General features: G+C 40.4%; 1 protein-coding gene across 1 annotated transcript; it reads left to right on the top strand.

Moving 5' to 3' along the window:
• The first annotated feature begins 4,240 nt into the window (after nt 1–4,240).
• pgfb (placental growth factor b) lies at nt 4,241–14,193 on the top strand. The gene is made up of 7 exons (XM_087779675.1): nt 4,241–4,532; nt 11,910–11,946; nt 12,598–12,794; nt 12,871–12,950; nt 13,514–13,546; nt 13,611–13,673; nt 13,732–14,193. The coding sequence occupies exons 1-7, from the start codon at nt 4,473–4,475 to the stop codon at nt 13,751–13,753; spliced, it is 492 nt and encodes a 163-aa protein (XP_087635801.1). The 5' UTR covers nt 4,241–4,472; the 3' UTR covers nt 13,754–14,193.
• Nucleotides 14,194–14,305: the final 112 nt, after the last annotated feature.

Raw genomic sequence — 14,305 nt, 5'->3', positions numbered from 1 at the left:
TCACATAAATAAATCTCCGCGTGATTTTTCCTTGGCTTCAGTTTTAAGTCAACATGCGAGCACAGGATGAACTTCACCTAACGCCTGCTCGGGGCCGCGACCCCGGTTCCTGATGACTCCTTCGAGGGAGTCTAGGCGGGGGGGACGCGCCACGAGTCTTGCACAACATTAGAGGTGTCAATTTGTTAAGACTGACAATTGAGTCCTACACTTCAGTGAGAGTCATACAATACAGAAGTGGATCATGTGAGTGTTGGACTGAGTGACTCATAGATATTCAGTTGATTTTAATAAAAGGGCAACAATTTTGACTCATAAATTCAAACGGGACTCCTTTTTTGGTCTCTTGACCTTTTAGAAAAAGGGTCTGAAATTAAGAATCGTGAAGTTTGTTGTGATGAATTGAGGGTGTTACCAAACAGGAAGTGAATCTGACTCTTAGGCATCATTGAGTCACATAAAAGTGATTCAAATACCTTCATGAATCCTTCTCCTATACAGGGACCAAAAGACAATAAAAGAACTAAAGGTATAGGGTGAACAGGAAGTGGTCGTAAGTCGTGAACTCGCATATCAAACTGGACTTGCATTATGTTTATTCTGTTGAGTGAGTCACTTTGTACAAGAGGCGAGTATTAAATTATGAACGTATGAGTTCCACACGAACAGTCTGTAGACAGGAAGTGAATCAGACTCATTTGACTCATAGATTTGAGTTACATTTATCACAAAGACATTAAATAAGAACACAATTTGGACACATTTTGTTTAAATAAAAATAAAAATAATTTTAAAAATGATGTTAAAATAATTATGAGTGTGGGAGGGAGTCGCTGATGCTTTCGACAAGGTTTAATTACTAGTGAAAACAAGCTTCTGAGAGGCTCTTAAAAGAGTCTCTCCTCGCACAGGAAGTGAGTCAGAACTGTTGAGTGCCACACATCAGATTGTGTCTCTTTGACGCAAACTCTGTTTTCAAAGTAAACCTTTTAAAATTCCTCCACGTGGCGCCGGAGGGAAGAAAAAAAAACCTCAACCGAGTTTCAAACAATAAACATCAGATGTCCGGTTCCTCGGGTGTCTCAGATCTGGCTCAATGAATCTGCGGCGATTAAAGGTGCCTCCATTAGCCGCCTCGTCTCTTCTCATAACATGTCAGAGCGCTGAAGCCACTCGGACGGCGTCGCGGCGACGTGTGTTTACACAGAGAAGTGCGGCCTGCAGGCGACACCTGCCGCACATCCCGGCACCAGATGAACATCGTCCTCCGCCGGGCTCTTCCTCCCTGAACCGCGAGGCTATTTCGACCCGTTATTATTATTAGCTCTTTATTTCAAGAACATTCGGACTCGTCTCGGCAGCAGCTGCGCGATGACAAACAGCATCCCGGGGATTCTTCTCACCTCCAGACTACAAACTACTTCCTGTCGTCTGCGTCATCGACTTCCTGTGGACAATGGCCCCCGCCAGACGAGGCATGAAAACAGGACGACACCTGACGGCCTTGGAATGAACCGGTGACTCGGTAAACAAGATTTGTTGTGTCGGGAAAGATATGTTGTGACTCACCTGTGACTCGACTCGAGCGCCGGAGCAACTTCCTATTTGCTAATTGTGTTGTTTGTCGACAGGTGTTAGTGACGCAGGTTATGACATCAGAACCCCTGACACATTCCAGCCTTGATTTGAATCAAATTTTTATATTCTTGTAATAAAAACTACAAAAGCATTAGTGAGTGCAGTCGTCTGCCAAGCAGCTCACTCTCTTTTATTATTAAATCCAATAGTACATTTATTTTTAAACAATCCAATACTTTTTTAGCATTAAATATATCGTAATAAGATCAACGGAACTCAAGCTGGTACCGGAACTTGCTCGCACAACACACAAGGAAGAAGCAAAATATACTTCAGAAGGAAATCCAGGCCACCATTTTTAATTTTAAACATTCCCTTTTTTACTTATATTACATTTTTGCAATTACATTCAAATGCAATTTCACTTCCTAGTGGACAACATTATTAATTGAATGTTTAAACATTTAATTTGGGCTTAAACGCGTAGCTCATATACTAAAGATTCTTTCACACAAAAGTAAAATATAAAACATACACTTAAATTTTTAGTAACTTCATTTTAGATGTGGATTATCTGGATCTGGAATTTCCCTTGAAAATGTGATATATACACATCCGATTTTGAGTTATTTTGAGTCAGACGCGATGCTAAATTCCTATTTGACGCCATTTCATATTGTTTAATTTTGATTAAAAATTCAATATTATTATTTAAAAGTATTATATTCAAGTCTTACTTTGTGGCAAATATGCTGAAGATTAATTTAGCCGTGTCAATAAATAAATAAGTACACAAATAAACAGATTCCGAGTTATTTCGCAAACCAGGCAATATTTAAACTATGGATGAAATATTAGTCAAATAATTTATCAGAGTGGGTTGGTCGGTACCAAGAACACGGCAGCATCTCTAATCTTCCACATTCTTGCAGCCCTGGTGTGTAATATCGCACGGATAACCGTTGGGAGTAAATATTTTTTTCTCCATTTCAAGTCTGGCTGCGACGAAGGGTCTTCTGCAGAAACTCAAAAAGCCTCTTGCGTTCCTGCTAATGGGGTTCTTCAAAGAGGAGGAGGGGAGGCTCCCCGCTCAACACTGCCGCGACAATGATGAATGAGCATCATTAAGGTCGTTCATCTGTGTGGGCCTCCGGCTCGCCACACGGAAACATGAAGCTGGACTTCTTTTACGGATCCGTCAATGTTGGTTCTGGGTGAGTTTTGTCCAGTCATGTTCTGAGATCACTCCCGACTCAAGGTCGTCGCATGGGCTGCAACCGTAACACGGCAACTAAAAAAAAGGTGCAGTGCTTGACGATAAACCTTATTAGCAGGACCATTAAAGTTTATTTGACCTTCAAAGTGATTTTACGCCTCAAATGAAAGCCTGTTTTCGGAAATATAAAGTGACTTTTTTGCCAATTATTGTCGAGTTTAAGACCCTGATCGAACATTTAACTAGATCAGTGGTGGGCATTTCAATTTCCTCAGGGGCCACATTCTATATTTTGACTATAGTTAGGGGCCGTCAAGCCAAAAGTAATAAGCGAAGAGCCAAAAATATGATGGAAGAAACAAATTAAAAAACATACAATAAACCTTACTGGGCCAATAGAATATGTATACACCTTTCATAAAAAATACTAGGTATTTAAATACGTATTAAATATCTCAATATTCACTCAATTTTAATTTGACACTGTGGTGTGCAGTACAGGAGCACCTCAAGGGACAGTACTGGCCCCTCTCCTTTTCACCATCTACACAACAGACTTCTGCTACAATTTTTATTTTAATTTTTTTTTTAATTGCTGTATTTGCTGTGGCTAAAAAAAACAATTTCCCGAAGGAGACCTCCTGAAGTTCTACCTAACCTAACTCGAAAATATTCACCAAATGGACAAAGATGAAAAAAGGTCCTCATAAAGAATATAAAGAACTTGTAGAATGTATATACTAATATTTCATTCAAGATGTTTTCTACATGTTCTGAGATCATGAGGGCCTCATTAATTCAATCAAGGGGCCGCAGTTGGCCCCCTCGGCTGCACTTTACTCATTCCTGAGCAAGTATCGTTAAAACTTTCTTTTGAGTACCTTAGAGAAGCATTTCTTTTACACTTTTAGCCCCAAAATAATACTGGCAGAAAGTTAGAAATACTGTTTTTATTTTGCTAAAAAGTATCTCCAGAATCTTTCAATGCAAGTTAAATATCAAGAAGATCAAGCTCGACTCCCAGGGTTCCTCCGTGGGCCCCGACAAGAGGAGTCTAAACACCTTATTTATATAAACTCTTGATGTCAGAAAGCGTAAAAAAAAAAGTGGTCGTTGCATTCTTGACTCGCAGCTGTAAAAGATGGTGAACCTGACTTCAGGTTTCTAACTCGGTCACGGCTCCTCGATTAGCAGAGGGGCCGCCGAGAGGTCCAGGAACCAGCGAGTTGCCGAGCAGCCAGAGAACAAGCTTTTCTCAGCGACCGCCTGTAAATCACCTGGTTCTGTGTGTGTGTGTGTTAAGTGTGTGTGTGTGTGTGTGTGTGTGTGTGTGGTCTGTGGGGATAAAACATGAGGCATCTTCAACATCACATAAATTTGCGTCACTCAGCGAACGGATGAGGAGGGAGGAGTCTGTGGGGGACGGCGGGGGGAGGCGATGTTTTTGGGGGGCAATTAGAAACAAGTGTGTGTGCGGAGCGGAGCTCAGAACTGACCACCGACCGCCGGACTACTGCAGGCTTTTATTTTGGAACTTCAACACTTTTCCAGTGGTTTGAAAACACTTTTAAAGACTTTTTTTTTCTGTTGTGGGAGTTTCTTCACACCCTGCTCTGTTGCATTTGTTGGAACTCCTGCCGCTGGATTGTTTTTTTTTGGAAATAACTCGTCGGATATAATGAAGTTGGTCTTTTTGCTCAAGATGTTGGCGGCGCTGCAGCAACTCTCACCTGCTCAGGTAAACTAAAGTGATAATAAATGTTTTTGTTAATGTTAAAGTGTGATTTGTATATAAAAAACATTCCTACTGTTCTTTAAAAGAAAGGTTTGTATTTCTAAAGTTATAAAATAGAAGGTTTAATTTAAAGTGAGCTAGCATTCATTAGCAAAATCCAGCTAACTGCGGTTAGCTTGCTAAAAATGAACAGGGATTTTTGAGCTAACCTGAACAAACAAGTTCACTCATACCTGTTAAAACATGTTAAACAGTTTTTGACTTGTTCTTTCTTACAAAAGTCCGATGGCTGATCTGAGTCATCAAGCTAAAGTAAGCTAGCTGACTTAAGTATGCTACTTAGCTTACGGTCATGGATGCGTTTGTCGTCATTAAATGACCCAACAGGTGTGATTTAAATGACTATTATTTTAAATACATGCATACATCTCATCTTGAATATAAATCTCCTTTATAATGAAACATTATTTTATGTTTTATAGCCTCACACGGTCAATAAAAAGTCAATTGAATATCCATAAGACACGCTGAATGTTTTGTTCTCAAGACTAAGTTGTTATAATCACTAAATATCATTATTTAACTATAAACTGAAGGTTTATTCTCTGTATTCCTTCATTCATGAACTATTCAGATCCTCGTCTCTGGTCGTCTATAGTAAAAATCTCGCAGCTGGACGACCCGCAGAGTCCGACCCAGGTCCCTCCCCGAGTCTTTGCAGCTGTTTGAGGGTTGAGAGCGAGCGACTGCGAGACTCGCCGGGTCTCGACCTAATCCTCAGAATCAACTCATGACCCGCTCGAGTCAAAACACCAGTCACAAAAATCCAGGACCCTCGAGCAAGGTTAAACCAAATCTACTCTTTATACTAATAGGGAGGTAACTGAGGGATAAGCCGGGCTCAAACTACTTTCAAACATGGTTCAATAGGTCGTGTTTTGACTCGTTTTTGTAGACTTAAAAAAAAGGGAGAGTGTGCGGGCGAGTCCAGCAGAGGTTTGTCTTTGGCAGGTGTTTCCCTGAGAGATGAGTCGAGGGGTTCAGTCATTTGGAACGAAGCACTCAAGCTCATTTATCTGCCGTGATTTCAGGGTCATTCGTAGAATCTCGTGAATCAAACGTTAACCTCTTTATCTGTCCGCAGCTAATAAAACATTAAAAAGTTCTACACGATAGTGACCCCAAGAGGGCCCTTTGTCAGTGTTGCGTCAATGGGGAGCGAGTTGTTAATTCTGAGGGTTTTTTTTCCTGTCATGACGTTTTATTTTGAAAAGGTGTGTCTGGAACAGGAGCTAAGTGAAGGACAATAACTTGTAAAGGGAATTTGTTGAGTGTTCACTGTCTGTGTAGCATGTTAGCATTTTAGCTCTTTCTACAAACAAGCTTAAAACATTGATCTTCTCCAAACCATTTCTTCTTTACAAGACGAGAAGTATGGACGTATAAAAAGTGTCTTTTTGGACAAATAAAATTGAGCTCTAGTTACTACCATCATATGGACTTTCATTTTTGCTCCAAAAACACACAGATTACTCTTAAAATGCCAACCCTTAGTTGACATGCCGTGATTAGAAAGTGAGTTAAATTTTAACATTTGGGTGAACTATCACTTTAAGAACGTATAACACTCAGATATGGAGTTGTCGGTTCAAAACTTGTCTTCATGTGGCTCCTAAACAGTGTGTCTGTGATTTGTTCAAGTTTATTTGTTTGTTCTTTATTTTGAATGTTCGTTTTCTTTTTAAGCATCTGATTTTTTCATGCGCTACGATACTAGCGAAGCTAATTCAACGCACACACTGAACACTCGGTGTCTTACATTTTTTTTCCTGGGATCATCACTCTAAAGTTTCTTTTATAAACGATGAGCGATCATTCAGGATGTGTCAGCGCATGTCGCGGCTATTAATACGTCCAGAGTTCCCTCCAGCTGACGTGAGTGGAAGCAGCTGGAACACATGCTGAAGTCAAGAGTTCCTCTTCCTTTTCATGTACTTGCTAAAAACACATCTTCTACAAAAGTACAGATGCTACAGAAGTGAGTTTAAACACCAGTTACCATGGCAACAAGCTCTCCTCCACTATCAAACCACACATTTTTCATCTACCAATGTGTTTTTAGATGTATCCATTAGCATTGAAATGCTACAAAGCTTATCATTTAAGTTTTTCAACAGAAAAACCTGTCGCCATCGGTGCTCCGATTGTCAGGAAGCTGCACAGCTGTCACGGAATTAATCACCGTGGCAACCGTTAAAGGGCCGGTGCAGTGGGTTAGCCTCCAGCAGATATGGTGATGCTTCCCACGCCCACTTCAGCGTTCACCATGGTGACATTATCACATGGCGTCTAAGGCAATATTTTTTAACGTAGCCAACAGCGCTATCGAGCTTAACGTTAGCCGCTAGCATATAGCTAATAATCTAAACATTTTCTTATGTTGGCATCGACATTTACATCATGACTCGGCAGAAGAAGGGGAAGAAGTGAATTCTGGGAAAGAAAAGTGAACATTAAACTTCCTAACAAATCACACAACAACTCCACATCTTAAGCAGGAAGATAGAAAGTTCTGGTGAGGGTTTTATAATCTGCTGTGGAATGAGATTATGGAATTATTTTGTCCGTTTGGATCCGGAGTTGAACTATCAGTTTTGCTCTGATTTCTTCCCTTCTTTTCCTGCTCTGTTATCAGCATTATTGGAGAGTGTGTATCTCTCTTTTTTTTTTTAGAACAGATGGTTTCGTATTGTTGTGCTGATGGCGATGATATAGAGGAAGCACCTGCGCACACACAGAGGCGCACACAAATACACACATCAATGAAGGACTTCTTGAAGATCCCTTTAGGTTTTCCTAGAATAATTTTAAATCTCAAAAATCGACACATTATTTTCACCAAAATTAGAATTTTTCTTTGACTCCTTGTTTTAATGACGTACTGATGCAATCGAAAGGTTAACTGTGACCAACAGACGCTATATATATATTTTTATTTTATGCACAAAATAATGCTTTTGTCAGCATTTTCTTCCCTATCTTGTGTTTTTATTGCATTGGTCAACTTGAATCAACACTGGTCTAGTTTTCCGTTTTATCGTGGGTTTATTTATTTATTTATTTTATATTGGTATACTAAGGTAATGAACATTTTTATTTTAAATTGTCTTTCTCCAGGTCAAGTTCCTTCATTCAGTCGCCAATATTATGCTCTTATCCATTTATTTTTGACAGTTTCCCTTTTTCTTTTCGTTGTTAAGTTTATATTTTATTATATATAAACTTTTGTGGTTGTGCAGCTTCCATGTCCAAACTGCTGGACCTACTCCTGGTGTTCCTGGTCCTCTGGGAGCAGAAATCACAATCAGGGAATATGGAATTGTGTTTCCTGCGCTGCAGGCGAACATCAACCCAACACTTTAATCTGACATCTGGACGTAATTTGCTCCAGTTTACACAGCGAGAGCAGCGTTTAGTGTAATAGAGAGCACAATTATGACCATCAGCCCGATCTCAGTGTGTGTGTGTGTTTGTGTGTGTGTGTCGGAGAGCATTAAAGGACAGTTTGTGTGTAGCAACACCAGTGCAAAACTCTACATGTAACTTGTTTGGGTTCTTTTTGTTTCTCTTGACCACATGTGCCAAACTCAAGGGCCAAATCGGGCCCACTGAGTCCCTTTAATGATGCCTGCAAGAGTTTTAAATACATATGATTAGCTCAAGATTATGATCACAAAGATCACAGCTTTGATTTAACGTAGGTGAAGATGATAAATTATGTCCTCGGCTCAAATTTAGTCCTTCATTTGATCCAGTTGTAGCCAACTAGCCAGTAGTAGAGTTCCCGTACTACATCATATTTGGACTCTAGTAACTCTTAGTAAAAAGTAGTATACTTGGAGTTTATTATCCAAGTATACTTAGGTATAAGTGTAGTAAGTATGAAAAGGTATATGTACTTTTAGTGTACTTAATGTATATTACTGTTATACTTCTTCAGATTAAATATTAATTTATATTTTAACACAAACATTCTTTCATACTCATCTTCGGTGTAGTATGTATACACTCTGAGTCTATAGTTTAGTTTACATAAGTTTTCCTGATGGTATGCTCATCTTTATACTATCACTATTCTAGGTATACACTAGGAGTCTTTAGTTTAGTTTACAAACCTATATTTGAAGTATACTCATCTCTATACTAACACTGTACTAGGTATACACCTGTGTCTATATAGTTTATAGAAGTATAAATATTTCAAGAATACTCATCTCAATACTACCAGTGTACTAGGTATACACTCAGTCTCTAAAGTTTAGTTTACAGAAGCATACTTTCATGGATACTGATCTTTATACTACCAGTGTACTCGGGATACACTAGTCTATCGTTTAGTTTACAGAAGTATAATGAAAGTATATTCCAAGTCTCACTATACCTAGTACATTGGTAATATAGAGTATACACTCCAAGTCGATAGTACAGTTTACAGAAGTATGCCCTCAGGTGTACTCATTTGTATACTATCAGTGTAGTAGGTATAAAATCCAAGCCTGAAGTTTAGTCTACAGAAGATACCTAAAGTATATTTATAGTACACTATTCTAAATACTACCAATGTACTCTGTGTACTTCTAGCCTGTATTAAATTGCACTACATTTCCAAGAATCAAGCAGCAACGTCAAGTTTTCTGGGTACACATTCCGACCACTACACCACTATATGTTAGGTGTAGATTACAGTGTGTAAACGTACATAACATATTATTGTCGAGCATCAAAAGACAAGACAGACAAGGACACATTAAGATTACCATTTCCTATTTCCAAACCCTTATGAAAGGGACTAGAACTTGATCAATTTGAATGTTTTTGTGTTTGTGTCTTGAAAGTACAAAAAGGTAGTACAAATGATCAAACATACTATTTGATATAAACCGAACTTCAGTACTACATGATCACACATGTAGATTTATAATGGGTTAATACCACAAGGCAAATGTGTGCTTCTAACAATAACACAAAAAAAAAACCATCAAGCTCTCCCATAATCCTTTGCACAGTTTCCTTCTAGATCACCACATTACAGTTACCCAAAGAAAAACGTTGGGTACTGTAAATTTCAGAAAGTATACCCCAGTACAACTACAAATCAGTGTACAATTTTGAAGTATAGTATTTCAAAAGTAAAGTGTACTGCTTCAATTATAGCAATACATAAGTCTATACCTATTTTAAGAGTATCTAGAACCAAAATGGTGAAGACGTGTCACTGATGGTTATCATGAGCTCCGGTTCTGTATCGGTCCAGTCCACTACTGGTGTGAAGTCACCTCTCGAGTCTCGTCTCTGCCGGCTCAGTGGGGTTCTGACCCGACCACCTCAGAGATCCAGCTGGATCACGTCAGAGCTGTGACGGCACCACTCCCGTTGTATACACAACACCGACCCGCTTCAATAGACCCGCCGACCTGCTGCTGCTGTTAAACGTCACATCGGAGAAGGCGGCTCGGCCCGACGGCTCTGGTTCTCGACAAGCCTCGCTGTCGCCATGTTTGTGTTTGCCGGTTCTGCTTCGGTGCCGCGGCACTGTGTGGTCCGGAGTCAGACGACAGTGCAGGTGGTGAATTTTTTATTCGATAAATACTAGATCAAAATCCGGTTTCTGTAGGACCAGAACCTTTAGAGAAGACATCAAAAATGTAAAACTAAAAATGTAAAAGCTTAAATTAAGTGTATTATTTTTAAGTCAGGATATTAATGTTCTTTATGATCATTTAAAAAAAAAGCTGACAAGTGAAAATGATGAGAATGTTGTAGAAACAAGCGAAACCATAAAGAGTTGCTCGATCAATAACTACAAGCTGCATCAGATTGACACGTGTGCTGACTCTAAATCTGGCAAACATCTGGACCGGGAACATGTGAAGAGCAGCATCCTCATCATCACAGCTGCTGACAGGAGGAACTCCATAACAGGAAGTGGTGGAAGCATGCTAGCAGCACACACACACACACACATACATATATATTGTCAACGAAGATTCACTTCTCTGGTCTTATGCAACAGATTTTTGGATGTTTGACCATGTCAAGCGGTCATAAACTGTTTAAGTGCTCAAGTGTTCCAACAGTTTTCAACATCCACGTGTCCAAGAACACCAATATTGTTCTGGTTTAAGTTTGTTGTTACCATAGAGTTGAGTTTTATTTTGACAACAGTATGTTTTACTGATGGCCTCAATAATCGACATCTATGGTATAACAAATCAAGATGCGTCTGAGAAAAGAAAAGCAAGAAAAGTAAATCATTTGGTTGAAAAACTAAAATAACGATTAATTGAATTACAGAAAACTGCTTAAAATGTTTGTTTAGTTACATCTTTCCAAGACATTATGTAACATCATAAAAATAAAAATAAACAGTAATTTAAAAAGAAAGACGATAAAAAGAAAAGTTTCTAATAAGAATGAGAGTCAACATAAGGGTTTCAACACAAATGTGTGTGTAATATATATATATATATATATATATATATATATATATATATAAAACATTGTGGAATAAGGGTGAACAGATGTGTTGGATTGATTTAAAAAAGAGAATAATATCTTATAGCAGAAAAATAATCTTAAGAAATAATAATAATAAATGAATGGATTTAAAAAGTATGAACCCTCTTATCAGTTTTATCTTGACCTTTAAAGTATATACTTTATTGAGTATTGTTTTAATTTGTTTAAGCGCTTTGTGACCCTGGTCTGGAAAAGCGCTTTATAAATAAAAATTACTTACTTCAGTTTATTAGATGTTGATGTGATAAAACTTCAATTATATATTATATGATGTTTAAGAAAATTACGTTACAAACGGTAAGAAAAGCACATCATTAAAAAATTAGGGATTTTTAATTTAGTTTTTGGAAAATAAATCTCGGAGAGTCGCCGCGTGTGAAGATGACGATGAAACGTCGGCTGCTCTTCCTGCGACGGCGACAAGCGGACGATTTGGTGTTTTGACAGACGAACGGAAAAATGCACTTTATGTTTATGAGCGGAAGGGACCGGAGAACATGGATGGGAAAGTAAACAGCAGGAAGCAGGTTCACAAGAACTCGGAGGAGCTGGAGACCACTCAGGGGGGCACGAAGGTGTTCGTGAGGAGGGATGGAGTTTCAACCCTTCTCTTCTTTCACCAAACTCCTTCTTCTCCTACACCTTCTTCCTCTCCGTCTATCCACAGCAGGTCTTCCACCTTAAACTTTGTTCCATCTTCCTTGTCACATCCCACTAATGACACCATTTGTCGCTTACAGTACCGTGGAGAATTAATTAAAAACAGTTTTCTCCTTTAACTCGTCTTTCTTCCCTCCACAGAGTCGCTCCGTGACGCACAGCAACAGCTCGATTCCAGGTAAACTTTTGACTCTGATGGTTATTGGCAATGGCTTATGGGAATTCTGGGTTCCTGGGATAATGGCTAGCTAGTTAGGGTTAAAGTCCTGATAATGTAGAAGCCGTGCAGGAAGCTGGCGCCAGCGGACGTCTGGAATTTTGGGGTTAACTGAAGGGGATCTTCTGAAACTCGGCTGACAGAGACGTCACCCCGGAACTAGACCAACACTTGGTCCTAGGCCCCCCTCGTCTCTCGCGCAAGTTCCTCCCTGGAATTCCCACCGGAGCCGTTAAGCTCAAGTCCGCGTGCATCAGTGTTTGTTGCTCTTTCTCAAAGTTTGTTCGACGGCGTCCCCCCACTGTACCCCCCGAAACCCCCAGACACTTTCACACATGAACTCCCACAGGAAGTCCCGCTGATCCTCACGTAAACATTTGTACGCCAAACAGGAAGCATCGCGACTGAAATCGGAATAGAGGCCAACAGAAAGACAGAAGTAACGCTATGGTTTCAATACAATTTGGCGACTTTCCACTAATTTTAGACCCCCTCAGAAAGATCAACTTTTGCCAAAGCATGCGAGTCGTGTTTACCATCATCGGCTTGTGTCCCATTCAGGGGTCAACACACCTCGGTGTCGCCTCACTTTTCTGCTCTACCGTCCCACAGTGCTGATGTTCCAGGAGGTTTGGGGGCGCAGCTTCTGCCGGACCATCGAGAAGCTGGTGGAGGTGGTGCAGGAGTACCCCGCCGAGGTGGAGCACATCTACAGCCCCTCCTGTGTGCCGCTGGTCCGGTGCGCCGGCTGCTGCGGGGATGAGAAGCTGGAGTGCCACCCGACGATGACCACTAACGTCACCATGCAGGTCCGACCACTGGCCATCACCGGGGGAGGTGGGGGGGGCTGGTCCCGACAGTACTGACGTTCTGCCCCGTCTTTAGCTTTTGAAGATCCGCCCAGCCAGTCCTGGCGAGGAGTACGTGGAGATGACGTTTGTGGAGCACCGGACATGTGAATGTAGGTAAGAAAGTCGTCGGCCATTAAAAGGTGCATCCTGCAGGACGTGCTAACATCACTAGAGATGTCAGAAATGTTGACCTGGAAGACGCTAAAATACTTATTTTACGTTTCATAAAGAATCATAAAAGCATCCAGACATTGGTTTTGAAAAATTTTAAAAAGTGTATTTCAGATGCTGCCGTTGGATTGTGAAAGTAGCTTAATAGCTTAAGAAGGAGAAACAACTGCTTTTCATGCTAACATTGGCTGCCAGGGTAGATGTTTCCTCTAGTGACTGTTCTTAAAATGATGGATTAAGTCACAAAGGCCTTAAGTAGTTGCTTCTTGCTCAGCATAAAATAAAAACAATGCTATTAGCTAACAGGCTAATGTCCCTGAACTATTTTAAGGTGCTTAAGAAGTCAGGTCGCCTCAGTCGCTAGCAGTGCCATTAGCCAAGTAGCTCAATTATTCGGCGCTATCAAACTATTTAAGTGACTCTGTAGTTTGTGGACGACTGTCGGGAACTAACTTCACCACTAGATGTCACTGGGATTCACAGATGTTGTGCTCTCTCTTCACCAGAAGTGTCCAGAAGCCCATCGTGAAGGTTGAACGGTGAGACGTTGTACTTGTGACCCGTAACTTTGGCTCTGGTTTGACTGGATGTTCTTCGCTGCAGGAAGCGACAGAAAGGTCGCGGGAAGAAGAGGAAGGAGAAGGGGAAAGTGAAAGAGTGCGACAGGTGATTATGAACGCCGAGGTCGGGAGAGTGGAGAGGTTCTAATCCATGTCTCTCGCAGGTGCCAGACCCCGCGCAGGTAGCTAGCTGGAACCCCCCCATCCCGAATATTTATTTCAAACCCAGATTTTGGAGCGCCCCCCCCTTCCATCCCCACCTTCGGCTGAGGAGCGTCGGTGACGTCGACAAGACGGTGCGCCCCGATTGGTGGAGACCCTGGGATACCTGTGCAATGAAGAGCCAAACCCGTCTTTACTGTTTCTGATATTTAACGTGGACTTTTGTATTTATTGATATTTGGACCAAACGACTCAGAAATCGTGGTCAGGAGCGAAACGCCGCCCTCTATCGGCGGATTCATCGACCTGCACATCATCAACTTAAGTTTTTTTTTTATTCTTGTTTAAAAAATAAAAATAAAATCCACGAGTGCCTCATGATGACCAGAGACAGTTACATGTTTTTGTCGGACTGTTCAATGACTATATTTATCACTGGAAATTCCGTTTTTCCACAAACAATTTTGTAAAAATAAAAGAAAGTGAAACGAACAAAGACTGTGAATCGTTACTAGTGTATTTAGTATTTAGGTTAGTTAGTTAATGATTTATAGAGGTAAACCACTTTGAAAAGAC

This window comes from Callionymus lyra, chromosome 18, assembly GCF_982586985.1.
Source record: "Callionymus lyra chromosome 18, fCalLyr1.hap1.1, whole genome shotgun sequence".
NCBI lineage: Eukaryota > Metazoa > Chordata > Actinopteri > Syngnathiformes > Callionymidae > Callionymus > Callionymus lyra.
The sequence above is the reverse complement of the archived record's forward strand: the minus strand, read 5'-3'. Positions and strand labels throughout refer to the sequence as shown.

Bases quoted from the DNA above. Each gene is read 5' to 3' on its own strand.
- pgfb (XM_087779675.1), top strand. From the start codon at position 4,473: ATGAAGTTGGTCTTTTTGCTCAAGATGTTGGCGGCGCTGCAGCAACTC. The intron at 11,947-12,597 runs GTAAACTTTTGA...ACCGTCCCACAG, and splicing joins CAGCAACAGCTCGATTCCAG to TGCTGATGTTCCAGGAGGTT. The intron at 12,951-13,513 runs GTAAGAAAGTCG...TCTCTTCACCAG, and splicing joins CACCGGACATGTGAATGTAG to AAGTGTCCAGAAGCCCATCG.